Source organism: Phasianus colchicus, chromosome 24, assembly GCF_987193195.1.
Source record: "Phasianus colchicus chromosome 24, bPhaCol1.hap1.1, whole genome shotgun sequence".
Classification (NCBI taxonomy): domain Eukaryota; kingdom Metazoa; phylum Chordata; class Aves; order Galliformes; family Phasianidae; genus Phasianus; species Phasianus colchicus.
In genome coordinates, this window is record NC_143459.1 from 6,451,918 (window position 1) to 6,467,796 (window position 15,879).

The window sequence follows — 15,879 nt, forward strand, 5'->3', positions numbered from 1 at the left end:
GCTCACTTTCTCTAATTGAATAGCAGGAAGTTAAATCTTGTTCCTTCGCCTTTCAGGCTGTCAGCTGGAACAATCACCCACCTGTGACACCACCCCAGGGATATAAATAAGGAACAGCACACAATGCTGCCCGAGGAACGGACGGCGTTTCCAGATCTCCCGATATCGCGTGCTTCATTGTGTGCCCGCACGGGAGAGGGCTCTGTGCAGGCGCTGTGGAAGTGGGAGCGAGCGTGCAGAAGGCACAGCCGTGTGGGTATGGGCTGTGTGAGTGCCTACAGTAATGCCAGGACTCCCCGCTGTGCTAAAACCCTTTGCTGCAGTCACGGGCACTTCCGTCCTGCATGCTGTGTCCCACAGCTGCCCTGCAACTCTGCACTGCTTTCATGCAGGTGTGAGGGTGACTGCGCGCTGCCGGCTGCCCCTTGGGCTCCTTCCCATCGCCGCCACCCAGCGCGTTCCCCGCCCCCCCCCCCGTTCTCACCCCATCCGTTCACAGCCCCGTGCTCCGCCGGGACGCTCTGCTCACAGCTGGGCCGCCCGACAGCTCCGTGCAGCTGCAGCCCTGCAGGAGGGGGGCAGCGGGGACAACGCACACAAACACACAGGCGAGCCCTTATTGTTACTGTGAAAGGAAATTATTAATTTGCTGGGAATAAAGTCGGCAGCGAGTCAAAACCCAAAACCCATCCTCCCTCGCACCCTCCCCAGGAGCAGCCACCACCATCCATCCCCCAGCACGAGGCACCACAGCCCCACTTTGCCCCACACAGCAGCCCCTGTTCCTCCCGGCCCTGCAGCCGCTCTGATGCTGATCTCGGCCCCGCAGTGGGGATGCAGCCCCACAGCCCTTTGTCAGCCTCACATAACAGTGCAGAGGCCACATCCCTGTTTGCTTTCCCCCTGCCCCATAGCAGGGGTGGCCACGGGCTCCCTCCCCGACGGCAGCCTGAATGAAGCCAGATCCCCAACACATTCCTGTGGGTTTGGTTTTTTTTATTTTCCTTCCCTTTTTCTCTCCATCCCCCCTCCCTCTCCCTCGCTTGGCACGAGCTGAAGGCCTCGGAGGAAGCCGGGCTTGGCAGGAGCAGGGGAGGAGGAGTGGGGAGATGAAAGGCCGCTCTACAGCATTCCCTTCCAGTTCCCACACTCTCCCGCCTCAGTGCTGCTAATGGTTCCCAGCCGCACCTGGAGGAGCTGTGGAAGTGAGGCCCTGTGCACACACACAGCGAGCAGAAACCCCACAGCCTCAGAGCCCACATGGCCTCAGCCCCACGATGCCACCGTGCCCCTCTGTACAGCACCAGAGCAGCACTGCATTGGAGACACTGGTGAAGCAGCTGCCATGCCCCAAATGGCGGTGCCCCAATGGCTGTGTTGTCCCCATCCCTATGGCACCTGCGTCTGTGTGCCATCACTGCATTCCACACTTGATGACCCCCACAGCCACCCCTCCCTCCATTGAGGCTCTGATGGCCATTGGGCAGCATTCCTTCCTGAGCTCTCAGCCCTGGGGGAAGTGCTGTGGGAATGCGCCCCTCGGAGCCCCCCAGCTGCACAGTGCAGCCAGCCCCCACAGCCTCTCACGGTCCCCACACTGCACCCGGGGCCGCCCACAATGGTCCATCCATTATCTGCTCTCTGCACAGATATATGGGCTCTGCTGCTGTAAGGCTGGGCTGGGTTGGATCCAGTCCATCCATGCAGGCACTGCTGCACGTGGTTTGCTTTATCCGGAGGAGAAAGCCCTGCTCAGTGCTGACCCAGTCACAGCATGAGGATACAGCTTAAAAATTGCCTCCAGAGCCTGCGCTGGGCTCTGCATCCCCTTCTGTCACAAAGAGACAAGCGTGCAAAAACCTGCCCTAAAGGAGGGGATGAGCAGCAAGCACAGCGAGCACAGAGCACAGCCCACGAGTAGCGCTGCTGGGCACTGAACACACGGAGATGCATTTGCAAACCACACTGCCAGCTCTGTGCCAAGCCTGGTGTGGGGACAGAGGGTGACAGCAACATCAGCCAACACAGCTATAAATAACAGTGTGGAAGGAACACGGCGGTCGGGCCATCCAAACCCTGGCATGGCCCTGCAACACTGGTAGCGGTGCCCTTTTCTTGCTCTCCTGCCACAGGGTCCCCTCCTCCGTCCTCCCAGTTCCGGGTGTCACTGTCACCCTGTCACCCCTCGCTGACATTTCGCCCTCCTGCAGGCCGGCTGCTGTTCTGCACTGCAGAAGGGACACAGAACTGCATGCACTGTAGGGATGAGGCACAGGCACCCAGCACAGCCTGGGAACTCTTACTGCCAGCACTGCGGGAACTGCCCCATGTCTGCACGGCCTCTGCACCACAGCGATATGGGGCACCGCAGGGATATGAGCACAGTGCCCTCCCCACAGGGCCCACAGGGTCTGAGTTTGCCCCCTGAGCCGTCAGGAGAAGCAGCTCTCACGGCCGTGGTTACCTCCCGTGCATCCGCGCTGAGGCAGCAGGGCGGCAGCAGAACACTCCACCAGCTCTGCCTCCTCTTTCTCCTCCTCCGTGTCCTTTATTCTGAAGTGCACTCATTGCAAAGCCCTCAGTGCCCGATGCAGGGAAAATCTCAGCAAACAGGCAACAGAGAAACCGCTGCTGGCAGCCCACCAGTGAGAGGACATCCCCGACCTCATTGCAGCAAACTTCCCCTTCCCTCCCTCCATGCTAAGCAGGAGCCTTCGCACGGCTGTCGGAGCCACCTGTTGGCTCCTGCACGCACAGCCGGAGCGCTCAGGGCTGCGCGGGTGCAACGAGGGACTTCAAATCCTCCATGCGAATTAGGGATGGGCGCAGAGAAAGCATCCCAGCAAATAGTGCTGCTTAGGAACACTGCTGAGGGCCATGCATAGATGCTGCCTTGGGGCCTATGGACATTCCTTGGCTATATTTGGTGACGGATGGAGGATTTGTTGCTTCCCCTCGACCCATCTGTTCCCATATCGGTGGGGAGGAGCTAACGCCAGAACTGCAGTGTCGCTGTCCGGGTAAACCCGGTACTTCAGCAGCAATAAATCTCTGAAAAGCTTCTGCCGCCTCCCACCTGCTGGCTGGGAAAAGATCAAGCTGACAAAATCTGCTGCCAAATCGTATTTTTAACCTTGACTTCACGAGGAGCACAGGGTTGCTCACGGAGCGAAGAGAGAGATCACAGCTCCCAGCCTGGACTCCTCTCAGCGCCCTCCAGCTCCCGGGGAGCAGCTTTGGTTACATCTTCTGAAGTCCCCAAACACCGTCTTCCTCCTCATCACCCCCATCCCTCCTCCAGAACACTGGGGAGGCCCCTGGCACAGTCCCCAGCCCCTTGCTGTCCACACCAGAATGCCCACGGGAAGAAGGACAATAAAGTCAGGCTGCGACCAACACCATTTATTACAGAACACCACCCAAAGGGGTTTTGTTGCCGTGGCAGCTCACTCACAAGAAAAACCACGGGAGAACAGCAAAGCAAAACCGATGGGAGATGCAGCAGTGAAGTCCATTTGTTGGCCAACACAGCACGAAGGTCATGGTGGTGCCCATTGTGTGACAAACTGTGCTGGAGTCACTTCCAACACCTCACCTGGGCGCACCCCCAGTGGCACCTTTAGCAGCTGTACAATTGTCCATGGCCCATCCCATTGCATCCCATCTTCACCCCACCTTCCTCCCACACACTCCATGGCAATACCGTTCCCCCACCCCCTTCCATGCGGCAGCTGGGCTTCCAAGATGGGATGTTCAGGAAACACCTGGGAAATGTTCACTGGAAGATAAGAAGGGCTGAGAGACACCACTCAGAGCCCAACATCCACGGTTCACATGAAGACGGGATTTTTTGATAGACACGAATACTAATAGAGTTCTTTCTAGACTTCTTTTGTTGGGATTGCAGATCTTGGTCACCCAGGTGCCACAGATAACAGTCTGTCCAAATGAAAGCGTTCAGGGAGGAGGAAAAAGTGCAATTTGCTTTTCACTGTCAAAGCAGGATTCAGTGCAACAGAAGTCTGCAGAGTCGATGAGGGCACTTCAGCCTGTTGGGGATAAGTCAAAGGGGCCACAACCACCACCAGGTCAGCTGGAGCTGTCCTGCAAAGCGAAACAGTCACATACTGGGAGAGCCTCATCCCAGGGAGGTGCTGCAAAGCTGGAAGTCACTGCAAAGAACTCATGCTGAGTGCCCTCCGTGCCCCATGGTGCATGCTCTGATTTCAGAACAAGCAAACAAAAAGGACAGAAGCATGCAAAAGTAATGTTCACATTTGCCACATCCCCAGGAGGGGGCTTTCCATGGGGACGTTGATGTGATGCTCACAGCCCGCAGAGCAGCACACCCATTGATTCCCCTTCCTGCTCTCTGATCACAGAGGCAGCTCTTTCTCCCAGGATCTATTTTGGGAACACCAGAGCTTTAAGAAGCTGAGGAAAAAAAGATTATCCACCCCTACGGGCTCAGCTCAGAGAGGGGTAAAAATCCTTTAATTAAGTCCCCAAAGCTGAAATTCTCTGCAGATTTGAATAAATGAACTTCGAATGATGTTCCTAATATTTTAGGGCTGCTTTTACTGTAATTTAAGCCCCAAGGATGTGTCTGCAGACCCAGGAAGGCACACACCAGAGCTGGCCTTTGGCTGCCTTACTGTGGGTGCAACTATGGAACCCAAATTTTGGGCCAATGGCCCAAAACTCCAAAAGCAGAAAATGGGATTCCTATATATTTTTCTTAATGTAAGTATTTGTTTGTGTATTTCCAAATATGAAACAGGAACAGCGTGGAGTCACCAACCCTGGAGGTGTTGAAGGAAAAATGGGACGTGGTCTTTGGCAGTGTGGTTCAGTGGGCAGCAGCGGTGGATGGACTGGATGATCTCAGAAGTCTTCTCCAACCCTAAAGATTCCATGTTTCTATGACAGGGAAGGGTTTTGCTTTAGTATTTTGTTGAAAGCTTCAGGAGGGGCTTTTTGTGCCCACCCCTCTCCATTCCGACTGCTCAGCCTCAACATTCGCTCTTCGAACCGAAGGCTCTGGGAATCGCCCGGGACTTTAGAACAGCTGCTGGGTGACACGAACCCAATGGGGAAGTGGTGCCGTGAGGAAGGGGACAATGTCTCGACACCACAAAACACTGAGGTGACAGGAAGCCTTTGTCGTCCTCCTCCTCCTCTTCTCACAGCTCCATGCCGTGCCCTATTTGCTGTTCTGGGGCTGCTTCTCCTGCAGCGGCCGCTTGTGCTTCTGTGCGACGCCGTAGGGGACGTGGGCAGCGATGGCGCCCATCTCCTTGGCCCCCTCCACATGGAACATCTGATCGTCAAAGAAGATGTGGGGACGGATCTTCTTCAGCAGAGGGCCTTTGGGAGCGCCAGCCAGGAACAGCGCCTCGTCCGTCTCCAGACCCCAACTGCGCAGAGTCTTTAGGGCCCGGGCGCCCGAGCTGGCAGCGCTGCGGGCTGTGACCAGGTAGGTGCGAATGGGGCACTCCATCCTCAGCCCTTTGGAGTAGAACTTCTTCTGTAGCTTTCCCAGGGCCTCCAGGAAGCCCTTCAGGGGTCCCTGTTGGAGCAAAGGGAAGCCGTCACTTGGAGACCTTCATGCTGAGCTCTGCTCCCAGTCCCACCAGGACTGGATGCACCTCTTAGGATCACAGAATCAATAAGGTTGGAGAAGACCTCAGAGATCACTGAGTCCAACCCCAGCCCACCCCCACCGTGCCCACTGAGCATGTCCCTTCCATCTCCACATTCTTTGAACACCTCCACGGACACTGACCGCACCACCTCCCTGGGGAGCTGTGCCAATGCACCTCCACTCTTTCCGAGAAGAAATTTTAATTTTACCTAATATCCAACCTGAACCTCCTCTGGTGCAACTTGAGGCCATTACTTCTTGTCCTCCCTGGGGGCAGGAGCTGACCTCCACCTCTCCGCAACCTCCTGTCAAGGGAGTCGCAGGGAGCAGTGAGGTCTCCCCTGAGCCTTCTCTTCTCCAGGCACTGCTCCACACCTGTGGTGCTGAGCAAGGTTGTTGTGACCCAATTGCAGAACCTGGCACTTGGTGTTGTTAGAGCTCACACAGTCGGCCTCAGCTCATCGATGCTTACCCAGATCCCTGGGTAGGTCCTTTCTACCCTCAGGCAGATCAACACTTCCTCCCTGCTGGATGTAATCTGCAAGCTTACAGAGGGTGCACTCCATCCCCTTGTCTAGATCATCAGGAAAGATATCACACAGGACCAGCCCCAGTACTGACTCCCTTCTCCCTACCATCTGTTCCCAGTTGTCCCGGTTCCCCACACGCTGTGCCCCAGAGGCTGCCCCACACCACCCCACACCACTACCTGTGCCAGAGGATTGTTCTCGTGAGCCTTTTCGTGCTCGAAGAACATGTCCAGGCCGTGAGCCTTCACGATCTGCTCCGACTCATCTGAGAAGAGCACAGCATCGCCATCGAACGCCACACGCAGCTGCTTCTCTGACACCTCCAGGTCTTTGCTGGGGCTGAAGATGGTGGCTGCGGCGATCCCTGGGGACATAAAGCACGAGGCGAGGGATGGCAGTTACCCAAGGACCTGAAGAAGATGTGAGCAAACAGCAAGGAAATGCACACACCAAACAGAGCCTGCAGCTTGGCCCCAAGACATCTTACAGCAAAAACAAGTCCTTAGATAACAAACCTCACTTTGCATGCAAGAAATAAAAGGGGAAAACAGCGCCTTTGCCTTGGAAGAGCTGCAGAGCTCATGGAAAGCCTTATTCCCATGGAAACTTGAGGCTCTTTGGGGCATAAAGGACATCCCATCCTGATGGGGGAAAGGCAGGCCCCACCTGCCCATTGACACCACTGGCACCAACTGCTACAGGCTCTGACCCCCCTGAGCTCCCAGCCCAGACCCCGGACTCACCCTCTTCAATGGCCCCACTCACTTTCTCGGCATCGGAGGAGAGGTAGAGGTTGGTGTGGTAAGCCTTGAGGTAACCGATGGGGCTGTTCCCCCCCGTCATGCAGAATCTCTCAATGAATAGATCTGTGGGCAGGGACACAATGGGATGAGTCTGGCTGCCCCAGAACACGGCTCCCAGGAGCTCCCAAGAACCATCAGCACAGGTTTTGGAGCCACAACTCAACAGCACCGCCGGCAGCCAGGCTGCTGTGCCAGTGCCCAACTTCCACTCAACAACATGAGGCATGGTGGTGGTGGGCAGATGGTTGGACCAGATGACCTCAGTGGTCTTCTTCAACCTTCATGATTCTATGATATGGGGAGCAACATGCCCAGCACCTGGTTTGGTGGAGGAGGCAGCAGGGAGCACCTCCTTCACCCGCTGTAACTCCCTGCCCGCGTGCCGACGTTGTGCTGAGCTCACCGTAGTGGTTGATGCTGTTGATCAGACGAACCCCAACCTGGGCATGGTTGTTGGTCATCAGGACGATGTCAAAGAGCTCCTCGCTGTCAGGATAGAGCTCCCGAAGCTGCGTGTTCACCGCTTCCAGTGCCTGCGGTACCCGGGGACAGGGAGGTCAGAGAGCCCAGGCACGGCCCTGATGGGGCACAATGCTCCACTTGACATCACATCCCCCAGAGCTGGGGCCACGAGTCACGCTGGGAAAAGGTTGGCTTGGAGAAAACCACCCAGCCACTTTCCTGCTGTCTAACACAACAGGTTTGAAGCTTTCCTTAGGAGATAATGCACTTGCTCAGTTACATACACCCTCAGTGACCCCTCTCCCCAGAACAGGTTTGGCTCCCATGAGCAGCACTCACCTTGACGAAGGGGAAGGCGGCACCGGGGAGGAAGGGCTCGTTCTCATGGTCCAGCTGGTATTTCACGTAGGCCTCCACCCCCTGCTCATTGTAAATCTTCTGCTCCTCCTCCATGCGGAAAAGTGCCCGTGAGGACACTGCGATGGTGATGGCATTCTCAGGCTTTGGCTGCGTGAGAAGGGTGACAGTGGGGAGGGGACATCCGTCATCACCCACCATGATGCTCAGCCCCTGGGGACATGGCTGCATGAAGTGGGGAGCTGCCACCCGACTTTCCCCTGCTCCAGCACCATGCCCAGAGCCCCAAAGGGCTCCCACAATACCTCCAGACCCACAGCACTGCCCTGGAGGAGCAGCTCACCCAAGCACAGAATGGACTTGTGCAGCTTTTTCCCCCTCACCAGGAAAAGCCACACACTGCTGCTCAGCCAGATCCACACTCCCTTGATGCTGTCCAGATGTGATGAGAGCCTGTGCCAGCTCAGCTTATAGAAACACTTGATATAGTTATTGTGGGTGGGAACATGGCAAACAGGTGGTGCAGGCAGTGATTTATGAGTCATTATTATTAATGTTTGTAATCCACCAAAGTCAACAAGGGGCCTTCGGTGGGGCTTGGCAGTGACAGAGGAGCATCCAGCAAAACCAACCTCACCCTGACCCCCACCCCAGTCCTTCCTCTCCATTCATCTCCACCACTTGCAAACATGGAAACAAATTCAATGCTGACAGTCAATGAGGAGCTTTGCAAAAGCAGCAGCCTGGCAAGGATGAGTTGCCCCATCCGCACCGTGGACCTTTTTTCCCCACTTTTTTTCCCCACTCATGCCCTGGGGGTTGTTCTGCCCCATCTGGCTCTGCCAGCCCTGCCCAGCTCAGGGCACACCCAGCACTGAGTCACCCACAGCCCCGTGTCATTCCCAGCACCCGGTGCCTCATGGCAGCGCTCGGGGCCAACAGCAGCCTCATCAGTACCCAAAATCCCCAGCAAGAAGATTAAGCAGTGGGCGATTAGGACTGGATACAGATGAGCTGAGACTGAGAGCATCACTGTGACCAGAGGGACCCTGTGCAGGGAAATAATCCCCAAATACACAGCATCACATCCCACCCAGGTCCCCCCCCTCAGGTGCAGCTGCCTGCTAGGTGTTAGCTATTAACTCGTCTCCATGCTCTAACTCATTAATTAATAACTCTGGTGTCATGGGCCATTTATTATGTGAAAATATTAATAACTGCTAAAGGTCTCGAGGGCATCCAGCCGTGCAGCACACACCTTGCAGCGCGGGCACCTTGCAAACATCAGCAGGCTGCTCCAGGTCCCTTTGCTGCCATTTACAGCCTTCAGGAGGTTAATTTAAGAGGTAATAAACACAGCAATAAAAATAACCATAAGCTCCAGCTCTGCCCTAGCGTGGGCTGCCAGAGCCCTGCGGGTGTGAAGCGCAGACCTGCTGGGTCCTGCTTGCTCTGCTGCACGGGGTCAGTGCTGTCAGAGCAGGTGAGCCCCATGCAGGCGCTGCACAGCCCACAGCAGAGATGTGCAGGACCTGTGCCGACAGCCCAGTGCTTGAAAAAGTCTCAGGCAGTTCCTGAGCTCCAAACCCCATCTCTGACACAAGTGACTTTCCCAGCACATGCTGGCCCCATAAGAGCAAAACCCATTGCAGCCCCACGCACCCCTCTTTCAGTCTAAAGGTGGATTCTGGCAGCGACTCCAAATACCACATTTCCTTCCACAGGCTCAACAGCTGGCAGGCCTTCAAATCACCCTCCTAATCGCACGTAAATCCCGAGCAGCTCCCCCCAGGATTAGAGATATGGAAATCCCATGAAAGCTGAAGGTACCCACGATGGCACTCAGCACCCACAGCTCCCACTGCCACCCCCGAGGGGACCCCCCTCTGCACTCCCCAATGCGGGGATCATTCTGCATCACCCAGGGCTGGATCTGCCAGACTCACCTCCCTCCTAAAACATGGAGAAATTATGACAGCTCTAGGTAATGGAGAAGACTGAATCCTCATGGCCAAATTTTAAATTTGGAGGTTAGTTTTGATATGAAATTTGGACAGAGAAACAGGAGAGGTGGGACTCACTCCAGGGTCAAGCACGGATCCCCTCCTCAGCTGAAACATCCCCAAAATCCCTGCAGCCCAGAAACCCAGAACAGGAGGCAATGTGGTCGGTGGGACAAGGCATGTGGGTGTAGGACCCACAGACATGGAGGCAGCAGCTCCCAGCAATGTGCCCTCTCAGCCCTGCACCGTGACACTGGAGAGGCCAGGGACATTTTCCACATTGCTGAAGAGTGACAAACCTGATCGCTGACCTCCCCCAGCTGGCAGGAGCATGGCTGCAGCAGCACGGGAAGAGCAGAGATCCTGCAAACGGATCTCCATGTGCTGTGGGGACACCACATTCACCCACTCCCCAGCCAGGAAGGCACTCCCCAGAAACACTCTCCAAAAAATCACACTACCTCCTGCCACCCTACAGCCCTGCTGTGGGAAGCAGAGGTACCAGAAGGTCCGGTGTCTGCTGACAGGACGGACATATAGGCAGGACAGACAGACCCAGCACATGCAAGGGCACAGATGGACCACAGCCAGCTCCATTTCCCACGTGCATGGGGAGGCTGCAAGCCCCCTGCTTGGGATCAGATTAAAGCTCATGGCAATGGCTGAGATGTTTCTGAGTTTTCCAAACACATTATTTATAATGCAGAAAAGTGCTCTGCAGCCGTTCATCACGAGGTGGGACAGCTGCCTGGCTGCAGGCACGGGCTGAGGGTGTGGGGCTGGGTGGGCACTGCAGGCATCACCCTGCATGGATGGGTGGCACAGCCTGAGCACTGGGCACCCACATCTCAGCTCTGCCACTGATTCACCACACCAGCAAACTTCTGCACTGTGCTGTGCCTCAGTTTCCCCATCCGTACAGCTGAGAGTGCCACAAGGAGAGGAAGAGGAGGAGCTTGGGCAAACATCTGCAGGAGGCAAAAAGCATGGCACGAAAGACAGACCATTGTATCCTGCTGCCAGTCTCCCAGTTGCAGGTTGAAGGCAGCAGCACTGCCGTTCCCCAGTGGGTACAGGACCAGGGGGTTCCCCAGCATGATGCCCACACTTGGGGTCTGCAGAGCCCAGCCTTCCTCATCGAGGGTCACACATGGAGACCCAATATGACCAGCACCACGTGCCCCCATGCTTCCCATCTCACTGACCTCACACTGGGTGCTCACAGGCAGTAAGGCCAGAACCATCTGCAGCCCCTGGCCGGGCTGCCAGCACTGCGCAGCTATTCTGAGACACGGATGAGCTCCCATTTTTAAACGCAGCAGAGCTCAGCCCTGGTTAGATAACACAGGCTCTGCTCTAATCTCTCAGAGCTCAGTGGGGTGACTGTGCCCCCATGGAATTCCCAAACCCATGCAGGGGCCATGACTCCGGGATGTTTCTAGCTCTGCCATGGCCACGTTGTGCTCCCGGCTGATGGCTCAGCGCTGGGCACCAGCAGCTCACGGGGCACGAGTAGCTCAGCAAGGACATCTCAGCCCGGGAGGGACCTGGGGATATCTCTGGTTCTGGAGAGACCCCGGTGGTGTCACGGAGGACGGAGGGGTACCCAGAGCTGCCCCAAGGACCTGAAAGGAGACGCTGGGTCAAACGAAAACTGCGGAGACTCAGACAGACCCAGGGCACCTGGAGGAATCACACACCTAGAGGGAACCACGGGAAACCCGGAGACAAAGCACTCAGGGGATGCTGGAGGAGACCCAAAAGGAATGCAGAGGACCGGGAGGAGATGCGCGCCCGAGGGAGAAGGAGATGAGGAGCGCAGGGGGGAGCAGAGCACCCGGAGATGGAGCAGCCGGGACGCAGCGCCGTCGCATCTCTCACCGATTTAGGTTTCTTCTTGGGCGTGAGGTTATCGTAGAACGCCTTCGCCTCATCCCAGGGCCGCCCCGCCGCTCCCGGTGCCCCGGCGGTGCCCGGCGGCTCCATGGCACAGCGCTCCGTGCGCACCGGGAGCTCCCGGCGGCGGAACGCCTTTATACGGCATCCCATGAAGCTCCGGGGTTTCATCCCACCGGGCCGAGGCTTAACCTCTTCGGGACCGAGCCCGTCCCGCCCCGCCGCCCCCAGCCCCACATTAACAGCTGCAAGGGAACGGAGCGCTCCAGGGCTGACACAGTCCCAGGGCAGCCGAACTCGGGGTTGGGGGAGAAATGCTGCTGCACAGAGGTGTCCCGCAGCCGAGGATCCCTCCGCGCCGTGCGCAGATCCGAGTGGTCGCGGTGTTGCGGGACTGGAATGGCAGAGGGACTGCGGGGAGACCACCGCCCCCGCGCGGAGCACAGACCTCTCCCTGCCCAGGAGAGCGGCTCAGGTGCCCCCTCCCCTGCATGGCAGTTCAGCCCGAGATGCCCAAGTCTCAGCCAGCTGCTCGCACCCCAAGCCCTTCGGGACGCCCTTCTGGGAGCTGAACGCCACTCCAGCCCCATCGCAGCCTCCTTTTCCCCAGGGCCTTCGCAGCATTCTGCAGCAAATCCCTGAGCTTCCTTCGGGGAGGCCCCGAGGAGAGCAAGAATTTCCCATTCTCGGGATCACCCTCTCATCATCCTGAGCCACTGCTCTTTTCACGGCAGCCCTGGCACAGACCCATCTGTTCCCATAGCGCATGTGACCTGCACTGTCCCTCCCTCCCCTGCACCGCTGAGCTGCACACTCCTCCGGGATGGGCACAGAGCTGCCCCTCAGCAGCGCTCCCGGGAACACAAGTGCTGCTTTGGCACCGTCCCATCCTCCTTCTCAGGACTGGGAGATGTGGGAGCACTGTGGGGAGAACCACGTTCCTGCCCACAAGCTGAGCCAGAGCTGCTGCTAAATCCGGAGAAGCATTTAAAGTTGGTGAGAGCTCCTTAGCAACAGGCACTGTCTGTGCAAGCTGGCAATGGGGAAGAACAAAACGTGCAGAGAAGCTGGGGGTGGAGGGCTGATGTGCAGCAACAGCACGTCCCAGTGGCTGGCAGTGCTGCAGTGGGCCCAGGATGCAGCCCCCATCCCAGGGAGCAGCCGCAGTCCCACTCCTGGGGGACACATGAAACCTCAGCAAGAGATGCCCAGTCCTATCCTCTCCCCTCCCCTCCTTTCCCCCCACACACACCCAAGATGACATTATTCCTTCTCAAAGCTTTGTGCACAGCTGGAGGGTTACACTTACACTACCTCCTGTGCCAGGACTGCTCCCTCCCCAGCGTGTCACAGGCTCAGGGGAGCCCCAAAGTGATGCTTGGAGCATGTTCTCCCCTTGCTCCCCTGCCGAGCCATTCAGGGGGAATGCCACCAATGGGGGACAGTTTATTTTTCCATGAAAAAAAAAAAAAAAGGAAAAAAAGTAGGTAACTCCACAGCCTCCTAACAGATATCACAGTCATTGTCACCACAATGTGCAGAATAAATACCACTGTGACAATATTGCTGTTCTGAGACAGGAGGGACAGAGGCAGGGGGCTGGGACAGTAGGCACTGCAGCAATCAGGAGGGCCAGAAACACTCTGGGAATCCTCAGTAGTGCCAGAGCAGTTCTGGAAGTCACCCACCAGAGAAGATGGTGTGGTTTCTGGGATCAGATATGTACCGTGGCCGAGGGTGGCCTTGGACACTTCCTGAAGTCCCCTGCCCAACCCTTGCCCAACCCACCACCAAAAGCAGAAGCAGAAAATCTACAGCTGGGTAAGGGAGGGGGGAGAGCAGGACACAACCTAGAACCAGTCCTGAGCCCCAACAGCCCCGTGAGGTGCTGCCAGCAGAGCAGGCACCAGGGCCAGGACCCTGAGCCCTTCGGCAGCAGGGTCAGTGGGAAGGAGAAGAGCTGGGACCGGGATCCCCATGGAGACGGTGGGCAACAGGGTGTGAGGTCAGCTGGCCCTGCTGTGTTGGGATGCTCCCCCAGTTCAGAGGTTTAGCTGCAAGGTCTGGTTTAGGGGACCTCGAGCCGGCAGTGCCCAGGAGCAGAGCAGAGGGGTGGCAGCAGGAACCAAGCACGGGGCCAAGCAGGCATGGGGCACTCAGAAGGGCATGGGGACAGAAACCATCATGAGGAGCTGAGGTTGGCTGCAGCTAGTCCAGCCATGAGCCCCGGCCCTATTTCTGCACATCACCCTGCAGCAGGAGGACGATGGAGGGATCGCTCTTGGCTGCCTCCTTGAACTCCTCTAGGGAGATCTGGTCATCCTTGTCCTTGTCCATCTTTGTGAAGATCTTGTCGACGCGCTGCTGGGGCGTCAGCCCGTCTTGGTTCATCCGCATCATGATCACAGTCCCCACCATCTTGTAGATGGCCTGGAGCAGGGAGAGGAGCGGGGTGGAAGCTGGATGGGCAAGAGGTGCTGGGACAAGGCAGGGCTGCTGCCCCGCACAGCCACCTTTCAGCCAAAGTTCCAGACACTAAAACCTGTTCTTTGGTGGCCAAATGGGCCCCAACCTGTGAAAAGACCACAGAAAATGCAAGATACCCTGCTTATTGGAGCAGCAGTACCTCAATTATCTCCAGCATCTCCAAGCGTGTGATCTTCCCGTCCCCATCCAGGTCATACATCTCAAAGGCCCAGTTGAGTTTTTGCTCAAAGGTCCCCCTAGAGGTGACAGACAGGGCACAGATGAACTCTCGGAAGTCAATGGTGCCGTCGCTGTTCTTGTCGAAGGTGCGAAAGGCGTGCTGGGCAAACTTGGAGGCGTCACCATAGGGAAAAAACTGTGGGCAGAGGAGAAGAGAGAGATTGGAACAGGGATGGGAGCTCACAGGGAGCAGAGCTCGGCACAGCAGGAGTGGGGTGCTCCTACCCCACGGGTTGTGCCCAATCAGAGCCCACCTTCATGTAGAGCTGCTGGAACTCCTCCAGATTGAGGATTCCGGTGGGGCAGTCCTTGAGGAAGCCCTTGTACCACTGCTTCAGCTCCTGTTCGCTGAACTCCGTGCTCCTCACCAGGTCGTCCAGCATCTCCGGGGCCAGCTTGCTGCTGTGCTTGCCCATGGCTTTGCCTGGGATGGGAAACATGGGGCTCTACGTGCCGGCTACAGTGTGGCCGTACTCCCCAGCACCCCATCATCCCCACATCCCTCCCACAGCGGAGCTGACCCTCCCATCTGGTGGCACTCACACACTGCCAAATGCGACCGCAGTGACTGCAGTTCTGTGCCACCAGCATCAAAACGAGGAAAAGTCCCACCTGCATCGCCCACCCTGCAGCACCCACCTGGCCGTACAGCACTCGCAGTGCTGCATTGCGTGGGCAGCACACACAGCAGCTCCAACGATACGCACTGTGCCCACGGTGGCCCCAATGATACACACTGTGCCCGCTCCCACACAGCCCTGGCTGCCGCTGCTCAGTCCGAGCAGCAGAGGGTTCGATGAGTGCTCCCGGAGCTTCTCTCCATGGATAAATTTGAGGACAAAAAGTTCACGGGGGCATTTTGGGATGACAGGGTTTGGGGCAGCTCGGAGGCTCCATCCCCGACACCCGCAGCAACGCGGCCCCGACGGCACCGGCTCCGACGGCCGCCCCGCCCCGGCCAGCGGCTCTCAGCCCCGACGGCCCCACCCGTCCGCTCGTTACCTGTCCGAGCGAAGCCGGTACCGCTGGCGGAGGGGCAGCGCTGCAGCCCCCGGCTCTGCCCGCGCCGCTCCCGCCCCTCTCGCAGCCTCGAGCACCCGCCCTCCCCACCCCCCCGGCAACGCCCGTCCATTGGCTTGGAGCGCTGTCAATCGGTGGTGGGTGGGGGGCGCGAAATGCGATGCTGGGGGGCGTCCTGGGGGGGCTGGAAAAGGAAATGGGCACCCGGGGGCGGCAGCACCGATGTCCGGGGGCGTCCCAGCCTGGAGCAGAGCCCCCGCACCTTCCTCTCCGCTGCCGCCCGGGAGAGATGCTCATTCCCAGCGCCGAAAGCGGAGCGTTTCCATAGCGATGGCTCTGCCTCTCCCCGCTGACCCCGCTCCCCCAACCCGCCCCCCCGCGGCGCGGTCTGGGCAGCGTGGCAGTGCCTGCAGCCACCAGAGCTGAGCCCGGAGCCGCGGGGCTACCCGAAGTCCCTG

General features: G+C 57.8%; 2 protein-coding genes across 4 annotated transcripts; both read right to left on the reverse strand.

Annotated features, from left to right (window-relative positions):
• Positions 1 to 3,377: 3,377 nt before the first annotated feature.
• Positions 3,378 to 11,839, reverse strand: NT5C1A (5'-nucleotidase, cytosolic IA). The gene is made up of 6 exons (XM_031594735.2): positions 11,681 to 11,839; positions 7,779 to 7,946; positions 7,381 to 7,510; positions 6,918 to 7,040; positions 6,354 to 6,538; positions 3,378 to 5,569 (listed from the first exon to the last, which is right to left on the reverse strand). The coding sequence occupies exons 1-6, from the start codon at positions 11,783 to 11,785 to the stop codon at positions 5,204 to 5,206; spliced, it is 1,077 nt and encodes a 358-aa protein (XP_031450595.2). The 5' UTR covers positions 11,786 to 11,839; the 3' UTR covers positions 3,378 to 5,203.
• Positions 11,840 to 13,165: 1,326 nt separating this feature from the next.
• HPCAL4 (hippocalcin like 4) lies at positions 13,166 to 15,776 on the reverse strand. Of its 3 annotated transcripts, none has more exons than XM_090123885.1 (4): positions 15,684 to 15,776; positions 14,656 to 14,825; positions 14,322 to 14,537; positions 13,166 to 14,125 (listed from the first exon to the last, which is right to left on the reverse strand). In XM_090123885.1, the coding sequence occupies exons 2-4, from the start codon at positions 14,815 to 14,817 to the stop codon at positions 13,928 to 13,930; spliced, it is 576 nt and encodes a 191-aa protein (XP_089980011.1). In that variant the 5' UTR covers positions 14,818 to 14,825; positions 15,684 to 15,776; the 3' UTR covers positions 13,166 to 13,927. The 3 variants fall into 3 exon arrangements, with proteins under 3 accessions (XP_089980011.1, XP_031450523.1, XP_089980012.1); XM_031594663.2 differs by lacking the exon at positions 15,684 to 15,776 and adding an exon at positions 15,404 to 15,495; XM_090123886.1 differs by lacking the exon at positions 15,684 to 15,776 and adding an exon at positions 15,041 to 15,202.
• Positions 15,777 to 15,879: the final 103 nt, after the last annotated feature.

Coding starts and splice junctions, on each gene's coding strand:
- NT5C1A (XM_031594735.2), bottom strand. CDS start 11,785: ATGGAGCCGCCGGGCACCGCCGGGGCACCGGGAGCGGCGGGGCGGCCC. Junction 7,947..11,680: donor CCAAGAAGAAACCTAAATCG/GTGAGAGATGCG, acceptor CTTCTCACGCAG/CCAAAGCCTGAGAATGCCAT. Junction 6,539..6,917: donor GAGTGGGGCCATTGAAGAGG/GTGAGTCCGGGG, acceptor TTATGTCCCCAG/GGATCGCCGCAGCCACCATC.
- HPCAL4 (XM_090123885.1), bottom strand. CDS start 14,817: ATGGGCAAGCACAGCAGCAAGCTGGCCCCGGAGATGCTGGACGACCTG. Junction 14,538..14,655: donor TCCAGCAGCTCTACATGAAG/GTGGGCTCTGAT, acceptor CTCTGCCCACAG/TTTTTTCCCTATGGTGACGC. Junction 14,126..14,321: donor AGATGCTGGAGATAATTGAG/GTACTGCTGCTC, acceptor TCCCTGCTCCAG/GCCATCTACAAGATGGTGGG.